This window comes from Ambystoma mexicanum, chromosome 9 (assembly GCF_040938575.1).
Source record: "Ambystoma mexicanum isolate Mex_15411 chromosome 9, UKY_AmexF1_1, whole genome shotgun sequence".
NCBI classification, from domain to species: Eukaryota; Metazoa; Chordata; class Amphibia; order Caudata; family Ambystomatidae; genus Ambystoma; species Ambystoma mexicanum.
In genome coordinates this window covers 1048201080-1048220539 of record NC_090931.1, presented here as the reverse complement: position 1 = coordinate 1048220539, position 19460 = coordinate 1048201080, and the positions used below count along the sequence as shown (strand labels likewise).

The window sequence follows — 19460 nt, the reverse complement described above, 5'->3', positions numbered from 1 at the left end:
GCGCAGGAGGACACAGAGGAGCTGCAGTGCTTTCATGGTGAAAGGCCTTTTCACGTAGGAGAGGAGCGTGGCTAACCCTCCTTTTAGTGCCGAAAAGCGTGCGCTTAATGGTTAACCTAATCCCTCGACCAGGCTTTACTGGAATCAGCACTGCGGTGCAGAAGAAAAGGAGAGCATCGCCTCACAGTCACTCGGCAGCAGGCTGGCACACCTCCATTTGCAAGCGCAATGCCTCTGCTGGATTGTTCTCTGATCCCTTTGAGGGCTTTCTCAGACAAGAGCTGTTTATAGGGCGACACCAGGGGAGTTCGGGAGTTCTATTTCACTGTGCCACTTCCTCCTGCTCCGTAGAACCCTCACTCCTCCTTCGGTGGAGTCAGGGGTATGGCTGGGGGGCTGGTGAGGCTCAGGCAAGGCTTACCTTCTCGCCTAAGCTCCACATGCGCACAAGGTATGCATGCAGCATGTGAAAGGCAGGTGGAAGGCATCCCTGCCTGACCCTCACACACTCACCCTGCTGGTACTCTTTCTGCGGCCTGCTATGTCACTGTTCACCCACAGCATAGAAACTTGCGATTTAAAAAAAAAAAAAAAGTAACACAATATTTGTTGTATACAGGAGTTGCAAGGAGACCACAGGGTTTGCGCATGTGACTCCCATGGTTCGCAGGTGTGACCACTAGCAACCCCCAAATGACGCTCATGAGTATGTTTGCTTATTTTTCTTACCGTTTTTTTAATATATAATATTCAAACAAACTTAGGCCAGCAAAAAGATTTGGGGAATGTATCATGACCACGTTTTTCATCTGAACACTGTATGTGTTCATTTAAAAGCCAAAACCATCCACATGATGGCTGTTCAATACTCTCAAGGATTTATTATTTAACACACAAACACATTTTTCCTGTTGAACTGCAGATTTAATCTCATCATACTTGACAGGATGCTGCACGCCTATGTCAAACAATGGGCATCATTATAAGTTTGCCGGTCCGTAAACAAGGGTGCCGGTAGGCTCACCAGCACCCTTGTTTCTGAAATGGCAAACTACAGGTCTGCCTGCCGGGGCCACTGTGCCGAAAGGTCTGACCGTGCCAGGTGCAGCTTTGACGGTACACAGGCTTTTCACAGGAGCACCGGCACTGTTAGCAACGGTGCCAGTGCTCATGAGGATGAGCAGAAGGAAGATATTTAGGAAGAGAAAGTTGGAGGTAGTGCAGTCCCAGGCCCCAGAAAGCCTTGTGGATGATTCAAAGGGTCTGGAACTTGATCCTTGCAGCAACAGGGAGCCAATTAAGAGATTTCAGAGCTGGAGATATACAATCCCTGGGCTTGAGGCCAAGGACAAGTCTTGCAGTCCTGTTCTGGATAAGTTGTAAAGGTCTAAGAGTAGAGGCAGGCAGATTTAGAAAGAGGCTATTGCAGTAGTCCAGCCTAGAGGGGACCAGAGCTCTGGAGACAGGAAGCTTCTTGGGGAAAGTGAGAAAAGGAAGAATACCTCTGAGGAGTTGCAGCTGATAGTTTGACTTCTTAGAGACATCGGATATGTGATAATGGAAGGAGAGGGAGGAGTTGAAAATGACACCAAGGTTTTTAGCCTCACAGGAAGGATCAGGATGAGGGCCCAGAGTGTGCAGCCAGAGAGAGAGAGAGAGGAAAGGAGAGAGCAGGTGTACTGATGAGGAGGATCTTAGTCTTACTGGCATTAAGGCAGAGATCATTGGAGACACACCAGTCATGAGTTGCGGCCAGACAGTCGGGTATTAAAGAAGGAGCAGAGGTGGTTGAGGGGAGCCTGAAGGAGAGATGAGTGTCATCTGCATAGCACTGGAAGTTGGAGCAGAATGTAGCGATGCAGTGCACAAAAGGTGCCAGGTAGTGGTTCAAAAGCCAGGGACAAAAGCTAGACCCCTGGGGAACACCACAAGTAGATTGAGAGATAGAAGAGAGGAAAGACCCCAGTTGGACCTGAGAGGGTTGGTCATTGTGAAAGGGGGTCAACCAGGCCAGAGCCTGATCAGTGATACACAGGCTATCATGGCGGTGATTGAGCAGGATGGCATGGTTGACTGTATCAAAAGCAGAGGATAGATCAAGGAGAATGAGGACAGAAGGAAGATTAGCGTCAAGATTAGAGAGCAGGTCTTCATGTGTGTTAAGCAGAGCAGTTCCATGCTTCTCGCAGCTCTGAAGCCAGACTGGTGGTCGTGGAGACAACTAACAGATTAAAGTGATGGCGATCAAGCGATAGTTAGGCAGAGAGCAAGAATCGGCAGAGGGCTTCTTAAGAAGGGGGTGCCAAGGGAGTGCTTGAGGGGGGAGGGGAAGGTTCCAGTGGTAAAGGAGTGATTACAGAAATCAGCCAAGGCTGAAGCAAGGGTGTCAATGTGGTCCTTGATGGTTCTGGATGATCAGGGGAGAACCTGCTTTGACAAAATGTTCATAGATCGGACTTGTTTAGAAACATCATCAGGGGTGAACAAGGGAAAGGAGGAGAAAGGAGGTGAGACAGCCACAGACGTGCCAGGAGTGGTAGAAAAGGAGGAAGATGAGGTAGAGGAAGAGAGGGTGTACAGGATGTCCTGGGTTTTAGTGGTGAAATGAGAAGCCAATGCTGTACAGGGGGCCTTGGATGGAATAGGAGAGGTAGAGACTGCAGCAGGATTGGCCAGCTCCTTGTAGATTTTGAAAAGTTTGGCCGAGTTGTTAGATGCCACAGAGAAGCGGGCCACGATGCAGGCCAGATGTTCAACAAAGAACAAGAACAACAGACCAGCAAAATCAGATGCAATTCAGAGACAACAGCAAAACACAGAGCAAAACAAGCAGATGCAGTCCTGAAACAAAAACAAAGCACAGAGCAAAACAGGGAACCTAGAAGTAAAGAATGCAGATCCCATACAGAACCAACATCAAAGCACAGAGCACAACAGTGAACCTATTAGTAAAGAATTCAGATGCACTACAGAACCAACAGCAACCTAGAAGTGAATAATGCAAGCTATGCAATGTAATGCCAAAACCGTAGAAAACAACACAGTGTCAAAACTGTAGAGAGCAATACAATCTCAAAGCCATGGGGAACAAACAAAGTCAATACCATTAACAAAGCACAATACACAACAGGAACCTAGGAGTAAAGAATGCAGGCAATTGAATGCAAGTCCAAAACCTGTGGAGCACAATACACTTGTAGAGGAGGTCCCAAATATAGCCTGCACTCTAGTCGCCCATTTTGGAGTACCAAAAACATTCACGCCGAGATATGTGACGTATGATGAGCAAATAAACCAGCAGAGAGCCGCATTATGGCTCTGCCCAGTGCCTATCAGAAGAGTGATACCTATTGAAGTACCAATAACCAGACAACCATGGACAGTAAAGTACCCATTGAGAAAACCCTACCAGCAAATGACATGAAATGAAGATTTCTTAAACACTGCCCCAGAAGAAACTCAACAGGCCTTAATTGAAGACAAATGGTGACGTCACGAGGGCCCGGACAGACTCACAAATTAAAGAAACGACAATCAAAACATGACACACAGAGATGAAACGTCATGAATAAGGACATCATGAACTTAGAAGGAGAGACGATGTTGAATATAAAGAAACTTAATCTGTAAAGCAGGATGATGCTATTCAACCAGCTAATGCCTGTACATATGATTGTAACCGCAAGAAGCTAAGAAAACAGTGCGGCTTGCTATGCTTAGTAGAAGAATAGAGCGGCAAGCGCCAACTATATATCTACCTCAATGAAGCACACTATATAAGCGCAAGTCCACATTACACAAAAGCAGAATTAACTCAGGTTACTAGAGGTCAAACAGGCCAGGATTCAAACTCCAGCTATAGCAAAAAGATGCGGCGGTATCGAAACTCAGCAAGAGCAACTCGTGGCTGGGAAGTCGAGGTCAGACCAAGAGAGGGAGGCGGACAGTAGCTTTGGAGAATCGAAACTTAAGAACAGAGCAGCCTGCCCTGTGAAGGTCGAGATAAGGAGGCCCAGGCAGGTGGCAAGCCGAATAAAGAATTAAATGCCCAAATAAAAGGAAAAACCAAACAGATTCACGGTGTGCTAGCACGTGAGCAGCCAAGCAAGAAGAGGCACCTATGCCTGGCTATCTCCCAAACAGAAGATACCATAACTTTTCCTGACAAGAAGCTACAGTTTCGAGGCCACCACAGCCAACTAATTGACACATAGCACTAAAGTATTTATTGATGGAAGGGAGGCCGGGTGAATCTTGCGGCATCCTGCACCTGGTTGACCATTCTGCATGCTGCTAATTAAAGTGGAGATGTATGCATGGGGTTGAAGCCAACCCAATCATAGTGGACCAAATAATCTAGGGTCCTATAGATAGTAGAACCAATAGGATGTCGTACTTTTATTGACGTCCACCGTAGTCATTTTGAAGTAAGGGCTTAGATGCCCACCTAATGATGTTTACCCAATCCTCACAGTCCGTTACCATATACAGATATAGCACCTATATTTAAGTTACCTTTTCCAACCAATAGAATTGCATGACAAACCTTTGAGTGTTACACGTCAATGATGACGAATTTTGTGTATAACTGTTATTGTTTGCATGAAGTCGTTGGAAGTTGAAGCGAAACGGGCCATCGCATCACTGTTGATTTCCATGTTTCCCCGTTTTTTGTACCTGTCATTAAACTGACTCCCCTTTGCCAAACCATTGAGTTGTCCTTATTGATTGGTGTTGGAGTAAGAAATCCTACACCCCATCCACCTCAAAGTGCAGCTATCTCGTCTTAAAGTTCTACAGAGCAAGCTCTGACTATGGGCCGGTCAGGGGTTTCTTGCTCTCGTAGGACACATTGTATATACAGAACACAATAGATCAAGGGAGGGACTGAGATGCGAGAGGAAGGTGGGAACAAGAGGGAGGGCGGAACAGGATGCATGGACCTTTGACGCAAGTGAGCACACGCGGCAGGAGAAGCAGGGAAGTGCGGGTAGCCAAGTTGCGAGGGGGCGCACGCGGCCTAAGAATGCAGGGGAGTGCACGTGGCCTACGATGCGAGTGAGTGCACGTGGCAAGAGAGACAGGGAGTGCACACAGCCAAGTTGTGAGGGATCGCATGCATCCTGAGTTGAAGGAGAGCGCATGCAGCCCAGGTGTGAGGGAGCACACGTATGCAGGGGAGACACGAGTGAGGGGGTGCGAGGACCGTTTGCAGGGGGAGCAACGCATAAGCAAGGAGGGGGTTGCGTGGAATGTTGCAAAGCTAACTGTCCCTGCACCTTCTTACCTTGCAGCTGCAGACAGAAGGCTGAGGTTGTCCGCACTCACAATCTGCGCTGCTACCCCATCGCCACCAAACACCTGCATCGCTCAACACCGCGGTCTTGTCCTGCAAGGTCTTTGCTGCAGATGGTCCAAACCTCAGTTCTGATAGGCACGGAAGCGTGGACTTAGCAATGAATTGTACGTATAATCAGGCAGCATCTCCTGCACACCTGTGTCACTCCACACCGCGGCCTTGCCCTGCGAGGGCTTTGTCGCATAGGGTCCGAACCTCAGTTCTTATAGGCATGGAAGGGTGGACGTAGCAATGCGTGCTAAATATAATCGGGCATCGCCTCCTGCACACCTGCGTTGCTCAACACTTCGGCCTTGTCCTGCAAAGGCTTTGCCGCAGAGGGTTTGAACCTTGGTTCTTATAGGCACAGATGCATGGATGTAGCAATGCATGCTACATATAATCGGGCAGCGCCTGCTGCGTTGCTCAACACCACGGCCTTGTCCTGCGAGGGTTTAGAATAATAGGAGTGTCCTGTCCTGCGAGGACTTAAAGTAATAGGAGTGTGTGAAAATATAACGTTTTCATGTGCCTTGTGTTAACTGTTCTGTCAGTTCCAACTTTTAAGCTCATGAAATATTGCATTCTGGTCTTTGTAGGTTACTATTTATAAAGGTAATCTAATGTTTTAAGTATATCGAAGGAAGGGCTAGGACATGTAGGACATCACTTGTAGTATATGCATATTTCTTTTTTCATGTGAGAATGATCAAGGTGTTATTTTAGAGGAGGAAAGTGGGCAGTTACCAAGCTTACCAACTTTATTGGAACTATGTCTTTCCTCTTCAACATTTACTTTCAGTACAGAGGCCTACTGTAAGGCAGGAGGGAAAAGATGTCCACTTACACTAGGCACATTTATTGCTAGAGGCCAGGTGCACCCAATTTACTATTACGGATGTGTGATACCTTGCAATGATTTCACGTCCTCTGATGTCCCTTACTATGGTTTTGCACATTCTGTATGCCATTCTCTCCACTCATTTCTTTAGCACTTATGCACTGATAATGTTCGCTGATTCAGTGTTGTGCATTAATGCTCTCGATGGATAATGTTCGATACCTGATTTTAAACTGTTGTCAGTGCCAATGTGCTGATATGTATGATGAGATTTGGTGAGAGATGTATGGCAGGTCCTGGTAAAGGATCACTGGAGGCTGAGGCTCTACATTTTAAAATCCATAACATTCAATTGTTTTACTCTGATTAGCAAAATGCTTGCAGTCTGCTGCATGTTGCCCACATTTGTATGTTGTTCATATCTGGCATTTAGTCCAATTGTGTTAGTTAATCACCTCCGGCAGTTAGACCTCTATCTAAGGAACCGGAATCTAAGTTGTTTGCATTTGCTGCTGTGTTTTGAAATTGGGCTTTTTCCCTCAGCCTTGGAAACACGAATCTGGGTGGTTTGTATTGTTGTTGTTTGAAGTGTAGCGTTCGTCCCTTTCCAAAAATCTTGACTTCCACCCCTCCATCCAACACCGTGCTCCGAGCTCTAGGTGGTCCCCCGCCTCTAATGGGTCCAGCCCGATCAACACTCTAGCATTACAGCTGAGTTCTGAGTGAAACAATTGCATAACTAGTTTCCGGATAGTGGGACTCCTGCAGCTGGCAAAGGAAGGCTGGCAAGGGATCAAGTCTCTTGCTCTCTTGCCTCTTCACCAAGCTCACCCTCCACCTGCTGAAGGATTCTCTTCTCTGGCCTGGAATTCCTTTCTCTTGTACCTGATTCCTCTGCACCTGACTTTCTGCTAGGCTACCGGGTGAGTTTCGTGTGCACTGTGCAGTAGTCCCTCCCTCTGTTTTGCCCCCTTCCATCTCTCTGCTCTCTCCCTCCATGGTGCTTTCCCTCTCTCCTATCTTCTCTAACTGCTACTCTATCACCTATCCTATCAATCTTTCGAAGCCTGGAAGGAAAAAGTTCAAAAATGTTCTCCTGGTCTCCAATCCAGTCCTGCCCATCAATAACACCAGTCAACGCTTCTTCCAGTCAGATTGTTACTGACATCCTCTTTGTCTCCAGACCTTCGGATTCCCCATATAGTCTCCATGCTCTCCCCTTTCACCTCTACACCTATTAATGGTGGAACCTGATGGGAAGTACTCTTGGCATATTTCCCATCCTCTAGGGGCATCATTAATGTCTACCAGAATGGCACTGTCATGGTCCAGGACTCTCAGCCCAACTCCCACTTCTTGATAGGCGTCCTCCATCTCTCATCAACTTCCTCCCTTCTCCTGCCACCCCTCCTTCTGACAAACCTCTGGCCCCTTCACCACCACCGACAGGCATACCACATTCCTGTACCCCTCATCAGAAGACCTTCAAAGGTGGCAACCAGCTCCACTTAGTTACCCTCAACTCTCGCTCTACCGTTAAACACTCCTCTGACATCTGCCTCCTCCTTAAAGACCTCAACCTTGACGTCCTTGCTCTCATCGAGAGGTGATTCACGCCAGCTCTGTCACTACTTTTGACACACTCATCCCAGAGCAGAGGGCAACAAGTTTGTCTCTAAGCCCAGGTCTAACTGTTCTGTGGGTGGAATAGCCCTGATCTTCCGTGAATGGGTCCCTGCTACTGTCATACCTACTCAGTCCTACTCTTCCTTCTAATGCCTCGTCTGCAGACATGGTGTCTCTTCAATCCTCTCGTTGACTCTTGCTAGCTTCTACACAACCCCTGGTCCAGTCTCCCTCTTCCTCTCGGAGTGGTCTGACCTCACCTCTTCTCTCCAGGCCTCCACATCCACCGTCTCTTCCTCTGAGACTTCAATGTTCACCTTGATTCCCCTGAGGCAGCCTCTGGACTGTTCTGCAGCCTTTGTGACTCACCATTCCTCCCACCGGCCCAATGCATTCAGCCAGACACTTCTTGGAATCTCTTGTCTCAGTGGACATCTCTATCTCCAACCCTCTCACTAGACCTCTCACCTGGTCTGATCATGCTCTCCTGTCCTCTCACCTGGATCTGTTGGGTCCCCTGTCTAAGCCTTTGCCTGCACTGTCTCCTTCTCTGTCCTTCCACCAATGAAGCAAGGGTCAGTTGCTGCTTTTGCTGCCACTTTCATTCCCCTTCCCGCTCCGACCACTAACTCCCACACTGATGCAGCCCTTGATAAACTTCACCTCTCCATCTTCAACATTCTGGACATCCTTGCCCATGTCATGAGGATGTGCATGAAGCCTGGCTCCAAGCACAACACCTGGTATGAGTCTGACCTAGCCCTTCTGAAATGCAAGTAAAGAGCTGCTCTGCAGAAGTGGCAGTCTTTGAGAACATCCTCTGACAGACTGGTCTGCTCCCTGTTCCAAAGGCAATACAGATTCTCCCTGCACTCGAAGAAGAAGGCCTATATCCAAGCCTGCAGCTCGGGGGGCACTAACAAAATGGCTGAACTATTCAAAATCTTCAAAGAACTTGCCATTCCTACTTCAGATTCCACATCTCCTCTGCCATCCCTGAACCTCTACACTGCACTGGCCTCTCACTGGCCTCTCACTTCATAACCAAAACGCAGGACATCCTGTCTTCATTCTCCTCTACACCTCTCCATTCTCCCTCCTCTGCTCTAAGGCCTTCCATGGCCCTCCTCTCCCCTTCCCTCCTACTCTCCACTTTCTCACCCATATAACTGGATGAGGTCACCAGACAAGTTCTCTCACTGAAAGTCTCTACCAAACAGGTGCTCACCTTCTCCTCCAGAACTATCAAAAACAACATTGCCTCCATTGCTCCAGCCTTGGCTATTTTCTGCAATCACTCCTTTGCTACTGGCTCTTTCCTGCTACTCATCAAGTACTCCCTTGTGCACCGTCTCCTCACAAAGCCTTCTGCCGACCCCTCCCACCCAGCTAACTACCACCCTTGCTCCATCACCTTCTTCCTGGGCAAACTTCTGGAGAATATGGTCATCTCCCAGCTGATCCACCACACTGAATCTGTTGGTTCTCTCCACGGCCACAAGTCCGGCTCAGTGCAGTCGAAGGCATGGAAACCACACTCCTAAACACCCATGACGACTTGCTCTCAAATCTCAATTCCAACTCTCCTTCCACTGTCATCCTACTTGACATTTCCTCTGCCTTTGTTCCGGTCAATAATGCCACCCTTATAAATCGGTTCTGTGATACCCTTGGCATCATGGACCTGGCACTATACTGGTTGACCTCTTTCCTATCTGACCGATCTTCTCATGTTCACCTCAGCCCTTTTCTCTCCTCCATCACACTTTCCACCTGATGTGTCCCTCAGGGCTGTATCCTCTCGATGTGGTTCTTCAACATTTATCTTGCCCCTCTATCCAATTTGATCTCTGCCTTTTCTCCTCACTTCCAGTGTTATGGGGAGGACATGCAGCTCTCTTTCAAGCTTCCCTCCACTGCCTCCTCTTCTTTGTCTTCTCTCATTGCTGACTGTCTGACTGCCATTCAGGCATGGTGTGCTGCTAACGATCTCTGACTTAATGCCAGTAAGACTGAGATCCTTCTTATTGGGGCCTTAGCTCTCTCCATCCCTCTCACTCTCTGGCTGCCCTCTGTGGGCCCCCTCCCCTAAACCATTTAAGAGGCAAAAAACATTGGTGTCATTTAATAATGCTCTTTCCCCTTCTCTCCTCACATCACAGACCTTACCAAGAAGGCCCACTTTGAGCTGCACCTCCTCAGAGGCATTCTCCCTTTCCTCACATTCTCCCAGAAACTCAACCTCTCCAGAGCTCTGGTCCTCTCTCGGCTGACTACTGCAACATCATCTTCCTCAATCTGCCCAAATCCTCCCTTTGCCCCTTCAACTAACCCAGAATATGACTGATAGACGTATCCTTGGCCTCAAGACCAGGGACTGCATCTCTCCAGCCCTAAAATCTCTACTAGCTACTGGTTAGTGCAAGGATCAAGTTCAAGACCCTCTGCCTCATCCACAAGGCTTTCTGGGGCCTGGGACACCACTTCATCCAACTCTCTCTCCCTAAATACCTCCCTGCTAGAGCCCTTCGTTCTTCTAGCTCCAACTCTCTGGAGATCAGATGCTTTTCCAAGCAGAGAGTGGGGGGTAGATCTCGCTCTTCCACAGGAGCCTACCTCTTGAATTGTCTCCCTGCCCCTCTCAAACTTGAGCCAGATCTCCTTAAGTTCTGGAAGCTTCTCAAGACCCTCCGTTTCTCTTCTTCCTTCTCTCTCCTCCTCCCCTGCTAATGTCTTCCTCTGTTGCTCTGACTGGCTGCCTGGTTCCTTCTGATGCTTACAGGGCACCAGGACCTCCTTGCCTAGTCTACCCCAGTACCTCGGTCACCCCTGAAGCCCCCCCCCCCCAACCTGGACTTGCCCTACTGGGCTCTCTCCCGCAGCAGTATCCTGGCTGGTCTTGCATCCTTATTGAGCCCATCCAGCCCCGCCCTTGCGCTCAGCAGGTGGACCTTCTTTCCCCTGCATCCTCTGCTTTCCCCTGGCACTTGTTCACCTTGCTTCCACTTAGAACTCACCTAACCCAGGGGCCCTCTTCACCCTCTTACCCCACACAGCACTTTCACGCTCTCCACTCCTACCGGTGCTTCCTTCCCTCCTTAGCATTAGCACATTCCGTTTTGACAAGCACTTTCCTCTCATGCCCACTCCCCTGCACTTTTTGTTAGTTCACTTGTACGATCTAAATGACACATGGCCAAGTAGGACTGTTTTTTTGTTATTCTTCATCCCTTGTGCACCCCCTTTTTTTGTTTTGTTGCGCCTTGAAAAACACCACTTGCTGTATAGGTGCATTATAAATACCCAATACAAAAAATTTAAAATAAATCCCACAGCAAATTAACTCTCTTTTCTCCCTGGAAGGCATTGCAATGTCTTGTGCTACCGAAGCTGGCAACACCCTAGATCGCTGCCCAGAAAGGTTTTATTGTAAAACTGACCTTGGGTTTTCTTCAGTTGAATACTGAACATCACTTAAAGGCAGCAACTATACAATCCATCATGAATAAAGCACAGCTGACCCCAATAACACTGACATCTATTGACATGTTTCCCTGCTACCTCACTACTATAACATCTATCAACGGCTCATTTCTTACCAGAAGCACCTTCTATAAGGACAAAAACGAATTCTGTGACCCTGTCCAATCAGGATTTCTCAGCACTCACTGTAAAGAATCCGCCCTAGCACATGACTTTAATGTTCTGACTTCTGCTCACCACTGCAAACTATCTTTTATCCTCAGACATGTTGCCTACTTCCCCTCACTGACCTGTTCATCTACTGACTTTGACTGGGTAGCCAACTACATCTCACATTGAGGTATTTGTAATTGGGGTTTTGCTCTGGGTGCAGCTACTTATGCCAGTGACCTGAATAGACCTCCTATTGGTCCGGTGTCGCATTAGTGTGTTGTTTTAGGGAAGGACCAGTCCCCTCCTTCCCTTGGTTCAAAGTTATAGTAGATTGGTACACACTTTGACTGTGCCACCTCCGTAAATAAGTGAAATCTAGTCACACTTGCTTTGGTAATGTTGGAGCAATTTATTATTAATTAACTCCCATTGCCCATTGATTGTTGACACGTGTTTCAGCCTCTCAGGGGCCTTTTTCAAAACAATAACTTTTTTTGTGGGCAAATTAAATCCTTATTGGTACTTTCGGGATTCCATCTCACAAAATGACAGGTTAATCCCTTATTTCGGCGTTCTAAACACAATCCCTCGCGTTGGCAGCTGACTGATGGAAAAAATTAATAATAAATTGCTCCAACATTACCAAAGCAAGTGTGACTAGATTTCACTTATTTGCGCAGGTGGCTCAGTCAAAGTGTGTACCAATCTACTATACATCTCACATTGGTCTAAATTATCTCATTGAAAACTCCATTCCAACCTCCAACCAAATGGCATCTTCAAGCACTACTTGCCCCCCCTACGTTGTTATCCTCTTCACCTTCTCTTTTGGTCAGCTGATCTCCTCATTTGGATTCTCCAACCTTTTTTGCAGATGACATGCAAATATTATTTTCCTTCTCTTTTGCATGCTTGAATTCTCTACAAGTGTATTAGCCTGTCTCTATGCTAGCATTGAACAGCACTTTGTTGTTTCATGCCTAACCCCTCCAAGACCAAAGTCAAATACCTTCCTGCATACAGTGCCCTACATCTCCCATCTCCCATCTCTTTTTCCCCGGACTCACTCTTGCCCTCCCATAAGGAATGCAAACTCTTGTTCCTTGTGACACCAACATCAACTTTCACACCTTCATTCTTTGAAGCTGTACTGTGTCCTAAATTATCCTAATAATCAGAAAATTCCAACCCCTCTGTACTTTCAATGCCATAAAAACCCACATAATGACCTTGATACTAAACCACCTCAACTATCTGGCCCGCCTTCTCCTTTGTCTCCCACTTTACTCCACCTCTTCACTTGAGAAAGTTCTGAATCTCACCATCCATACCCTCTACAATCTTCTCCACACTTCCCTGTTATCCATGCTGTTTGGCTTTCCATGACCATCCAGTAGATCTTTAACAAATCACTGCATGTGCTTGCACCCCTTTACCTAACTAATACTATCTGCCATTGCACTCCTCCATGCTTCCCCACTCTAGTTTGCTTGCTTATCTCTCTGTCCTACAGTCACCACCTGTTTCCTTGAAATTCTGCTCCTTCTCTCTCCTTGTTCTGAACATCTGGAACATCCTTTCGTTCCAAATTAACAACACTACTACTATAAACTCGTTCAAATCTTCACTGACTCTCAACCTCGTAAGCCTGGAAGGATGACCCTCGAATAGCTCCCACATTGATCCCCTCCCAGAATAGCTCCCCCATGATCTCATTTTAAATAGTAACCTGTATATGTTTAAGTCCAGTGAGAAGACAGTCTTATGTGTGTCTCCTGTCTCTGATTCCTTTGATATATATATATATATTTCTGATTATTCTCGGCTCTGGTGCTCACTACCTTTGCCACTAATGAACACCTGATACAGGATTGCCCTCTTTACTGCTGTGTTCTTGTGTAAGTGTTTCTGGGTAACACACCCTTTCCATCCAATAAATACAAATACAAATAATGTATGAACTCTAGCCTCGGCAATGCACTGAAATGCCAATGGTTAAAGGAGGCTCACTAAAGACACAACTCTTGCACAGTTTAGCATTGCAACCATATGGGAAGTGTGCACACACATGTGACTGCACAATGTCACTAAATGTATTGGATGCATGCAAGCATGGCTGTCAAATGAAAGCAAGACCCATTTCTGCAAGAGAACATGAATGAGAATTCCACTGAAACATATATTGAAGTGCTATGAAATCTACTCATAATGTGTTGCTAGGTGCATCATGGGTAGGAAATTACAAAAAACAGTGCTTACCAAGATCTCTATTAAAGACATAGGGCTCAGTATCTCAAAATAAGCTGAGGAAGTATTTCTGAATGACGAAACAAACCTGCCTAGTGATCATAATTAATTGCATTATCAAAACTGTTTGCTATTCTAATAAAGTGCAAACCACAGTTCAATATATGTATATGACCCTCCCCCTCAACTTACCAAGTCCATGCAATTTAATCGTTTTGTTTTCAAAGGAGGGCATCTGGATATCATGTAATTTAGTTTCCAATGGTTTGTTATCTTCCAGTATTTGTATTTCTACACAAATAAAAATGGGTGATGTTCTTAGTACATAGACATACATACATACATATTGTAAACGTTCTTTATCTTACTGTCCCTATAAATTCAAGCATACACCTATACATTTTAGGGAGCTCAACCCCTGATTTTAATATAACCCAAATCAATAGCATTCATTGTACCAATTTAAGAGGAACCGAAAGCTGTGCACACTGTGCTATGATTCAGATGTTGACATAAACACAGCTTTCAGGGATACCCCACAAGTCATTCAGGAGTTATATGACTATTGAAATCAGCAGAAATATGGAGGCAACTTTTTACTTGGTCTGAAAAAGAAAACCATCCATTTTGTATTTTCACTGAAGACCCGTGAAAGCAATATGGACTATTGTTCTGAAGTTAATCAGCATGGTGTGTACTGCCTGTACGTAACGCATGAGGCCCCATCACTCAGGTTTTTATATTTTTGTGTGGGTTCTTTGCCGTTGATTGACTGAATGTATTGGGTTAAACTGCTACAAAAAATCATGCGTTTGTATGTGTGACACAATCTGCATTGTGGGAAGAGAGCTGACTTCTAAAAAAACGTTTTCAAACCATAGTCACAGGTAGCTACATGCAAACTGCGGCATCTGGCTCAGCAGGCCCTTAACTCTTCACAGAAGTAAGTGCATTGTCCAATTGCAGACTCTGATCTACAGTCATAAGCAGTGCGTATTGTGTGGACCTTTACAGGCCCCCTCTAATTACAGCCTGCATCAGATGACTGTGAGAGCTTATCATGTTTATTTACCAGAATATACTGTGCACAATAGAAAGTATGAATCTTTTGTTATGGTATATATAGGCCAGTGGGTTGGATGTACTCGATAGGGCCTCCTACTGTATAGTGTTGCTAAACTGCCCTGATATGAATACCCAAATTGTGATTTATTATCTGCTAGCATGATTCTCTGTTTAATATTCATTGACCTATAGGATCTTTACTTCCCAGCTCATTATGCCTTGGTTGTGATCGTTCAAGGCCTACCCAACTGCATCTCATATCTCCCAGTGGGAATATTGGGCCTATCTGGCTCCAGGGTCCTGTCTGTGTTTTTTAAATAAATACCCTCCAGTTGGGTAAAGTCCTGAACTCAGGAAATGCTTACCTGGAGAGAGGAACTCACATCCTGTGTAATATGTGTGCATTCAGAGAAGACAGGTTCATGCGCAGCAGGCCATAGCCGCTCACAAAGTTTATTACAAGTGAATTTGGCAGACAGCCAGCCCCCATTATTAACTTTTTTGAAAATGTGCTAGTTTCACCCGGGATACCTTGCTCTCGTATCCTAAAAAGAATGACAACTCTTATGCTTTTTGTTTACAGTGCAATTTATTGCATGGTTTTGGTGGTCAACCTAAGGATCATGAGATCTAGGAATTACATTTTTGTGGCACTGGCATGACTTATCAGTTCTATGCCAAAGTTGTTGGTGTGTAGATAGTACACAAATAGGTTCAGGTATTCCTGGGATGCCTGCCATATCAGGATGACAATGGGCCTCATTACACGGTAGGCGGTAGCCATGGCGCTATTAGTGCCATGGCTACCCTTTTACCGCATTCCGTGTCGGTGTTCCCGGAATAGGGACTTACCGGGTCATTCCGATCTTGGAGGACCCGGTAAATCCCCATCCCGGGAACCATTCCCCATTTCCATTTGAGCCCCCATAGGGCTCAATGTGAATGAGGAAGGAGCTAATACTGTTATTAGCTCTGAAATCCCTTAGATGGTCACTCCCATAATGCCTGGTAAAACCGCAAAGGGACCTCGTAGCAGGGCGGTAAGGGATTACCGGCACCGGTGCCCTTACCAGTGCCAGTAATCCCTTACTGCCTACCGTGTAATGAGGCCCATTGTCTATGTAACGATTCCAATGCTTGATGTTATTTTGGAATTATTCATTTACTAGAGGATGTAAGAGGATTCAATTCAACACTACAGCTAAGTCAACGCCTAGTCTATAATACTGAATGAAAACCCTTATTGATATATCTTTAGGTCCAGTTCATGCGTTCTGGATGACTACCCCTATATAACACCCCTCTCTTGGAATCCCCCTGACCCCATTGAGCCAAGAAGTAGTTCTGTTTTGCAAGTTTAAAAGGTTTATTTGATAAATTAAAATATATACATATATCACACTTTATAATAAATTAATAATTGACTAGCACACTTAATCTGATATGATAAAGATTAACAACGGAGAATCTGGCACTAACACGCTTCTCTATAATCAATAAGGAGTTGACATGAAATGGATAAGGTAGCACACTGGTAAATAGGTACAGAAGTATAATGTGGTAGAGAATGCTTTATAAGGTTCAAGGAAATGCAAGGTTGAATGAATGAAATGCAGTATAGAAAACAACTTGATATGATTTCAGCAAAACAATGTAATCACTTTTCTCTGGCAATCCCCTTCCCCCCTTGATGCAAGGCAAGGAAATGGAAGGAAACACACAGTTCTTAGAAATGCAATCAAATGTGATTCAGTTCACCCCAGCAAGCTTACACTACAGAAAACAGATAGGAGTTTTGAAAACACAGGCCCAAATGCTTTTATATGTGCTAGCAATGGATGAGAAATATGTTGGAAATGCTTTTAATTCCCTTTCAGAGGTTCAGGGTGAGTGGTATCTACTCTCTATGAATTCAGGATCACCTTAACAATGCTTTAGTAGTAACTAGCAGGTAAACGAAGTTTTTGGCAAGGAAAAGCAAAACTGCTGTCTTTTTACACGTGAAGAAATTTGCAAATCGCGGCAAAATTCGCGGATGCGCCGAGCGCTATTACAGAGGAATCACAAGGACTATCTCTATCGTTTTGGGGTCCTAGGAAAGCCCAGGATCTCAGCTTACAAATGAAAGTTACTGCAAGTCTCTAGCCCAAACGGTTACAGAGTTATGACCGATTTAATAGAGGTCGTTTTTGGTTTTGCAAATTTTAAACGCAGCACTTTTTCAGTTTTAAAATGATGGCAGGATAACACAATTTCTAAGCTGCAGTTCTACTTAGGTTAAATAGATTGAATTAGATGAATTTAAACTAAGAGATTGGTTCTACACAGTTCTGCTGGGTACTCACACTATATTCTTGAATTAAATGGGCCTCGTCACGGATCTGGTCAGGGTTTTAGACTGGGCTCTGGTCTCTCTTTGGGCACAGCACTGCTTTCTCTCTGGGTACAGCACTGCTTTCTCTCTCTGGTCTGGTCTCTAGTTTGGCTTTCTGGAGGTTGATGAATTTGAAGTCTGGATCTCTGGATGTTGTATGGTCCGGCAGAGTGCGTTGCAGCAAATGGAATTGAAGGTCCCTACCTAAGTTTCAGTGGTCCATTTATATGTTCTGCAAGTGGGTGTGTGTGTTTGGTCATAACTAAACTCGCCCCTCTCACTTGTCATTGGTCAAATTTCCATTCCCCACTTGATTGGGGAATGAACTGTGAGTCAGAGGGATGTCATTTTATGGCTTGCAGATAGGACACTCCTCTGTCAGATTGCACACATTCTATATTTGATAATAAAAGACATATTTCACAGTTACACAGTTGCTTGAAATTACATATACATGGTGTGGCTGAATTTAGCCATGTCTCTGTCCAAATCTGCTGTTTCTAAGAGCTTACATTCAGAAATGGCACATAATTGACTTTTTAACTGATTTTTCAATTTCTGACATTGACCCAACTTTACATACATGTGCGCAGGGAGTATGGACATTAACTGATGAAGTTTCAGATTTTTAACATGCATACATTTAGAGTAATATCCACTTTTCCGCTAAAACCCCCCTGAACATACCACCGGTTCTAAAAACCTCTTAAACTGTGGGCAGAAAAATCACAAGAATTATGGTATCATTTATAAAATTTTCACATGTCCGCTCTATGAATGATCCATCTTTTTAAAGTTATGTTCTGGCTCCAAAGGGGTGTGGTTTCCTCTCAGCACAAGGTAGAAATACTGGTTTATCCAGTTCTGCCAAGCCAGCTTGCTCTCACAGGCAGTGCCCCTCCCAGCTTCTGCCAAGAGGAAGCTACATTTTACGACTGCTGTAATAAAACCTTTGCCTGAGTCAGGCCAGGCTTTGTTCAGAGATCCTGTAGAGCACAGGTAATTCAATTATCAGATAGATGGCATATCCTTAGTGTTGCCAGCAAAAGGCAGATAGCCTGGGAACACCGCTGTGACTCAAGTTTCACTCCTGATGGGGGTAGCTGTCAAGCAAAATCAAGTTCCTTAAGCCAGACTTTCAGCTAACTGTCATGTTTTTTTTTTTGTTGCTTTTTAAATTAACTTGCAATTTTACACATGCAGCTAGAATGCTGATTCTAAGTGCAAAACTATGACATTTCAACAGTTACAAAGGCATGTGACACCAAACATAGGTCACTCATTTAATCTAAACATTTTCGATTTTAGTGTCTTTAAATCCAGTGCAACTTAAACTGCTGCAATCCACAGCTCAGCCAGTCTTGTTATAAACCTTCAAGTCACTTCAGAATATCACTTTACATTGTATCCACCTCTCAGTAAGTCTTTCTTTAGCCTGCTTTGGGTTCATTCAGTTTTACACAAAAAAGTAAAATCTGGTGTGGTTTTAAAATGCCGGCTTTTGGATAGTGGTGAGTACTGGTACTGCACCCATTTTTGAGATTTAAGAAATGAATTCCTCACAATTCTAGGTTGCATTTGGCAATCAGCATTGCCATTCCCAATGGTTTCAGACTACTGTGCGGGTAGTCCAATGGTGGTTTTAAAGCGCTTTGAAGCTAACCGGCGCTACTGTTTTTCCTTTGGCAACCCATTTCCCTCATGGCAACCCGGCCTTTCATTCTCGCACTGGTGGGTGGCAAGTGAGGCAACCATTTTGGTGTGCGCACAAACTGCGCAGCTTTCCTGGATTTCGGCGCACATGTGGGTTTTCCGCCATCTTGACTTTTCTAAGCCCACAGCACCAAATGTTGTAGCATGATAGCTTAAACGTGGGTCAGGACACCCAACAAGCCCCCCCACGCGACTGCACTTTGAATTTGAGTCGATGGGGAGTCGGGTGCACAAGGGTTTTGACCCACGCACCGGTCTGTCCGCATAATCTTCTTCCTCTTCTGTAGATGGCATAGTTAGGCATCTTCTTCTCCATCCGGTACTGATCGATCAGTTCTCCTCGCCAGTCCTGATGGGAGTATTGGGCGGTCCACTGGGCCCATTGGATCTTCGTTCCCGGTCTCCGGATCGTCCTCCTTGGCCAGTCTCAAGGTCTTCTTTCTCCTAGGATGACAAAGGAAGAGCGGCAATACCTACACATAGACTTTTTCCACCACTGTTGAGATAGTGGGGCAGCATATGCATTTCATCATCACGACACATTACATTCTTATTTTGAAACAATAAAAACTGTATAACTAAGAGACAGTTTCATGCAAATCACAATATTTTAGAGACTA

General features: G+C 45.4%; 1 protein-coding gene across 4 annotated transcripts in view; it reads right to left on the bottom strand.

Moving 5' to 3' along the window:
• The window catches only part of DPP4 (dipeptidyl peptidase 4), a 992858-nt gene that overhangs the window by 170530 nt on the left and 802868 nt on the right, over positions 1-19460 (bottom strand). For all 4 annotated transcript variants that reach the window (XM_069616324.1, XM_069616327.1, XM_069616325.1 and 1 more), the window contains one exon: positions 13881-13979. In XM_069616324.1, the coding sequence (XP_069472425.1) occupies positions 13881-13979 (99 nt within the window). The remainder of the gene's footprint in view (positions 1-13880; positions 13980-19460) is intronic.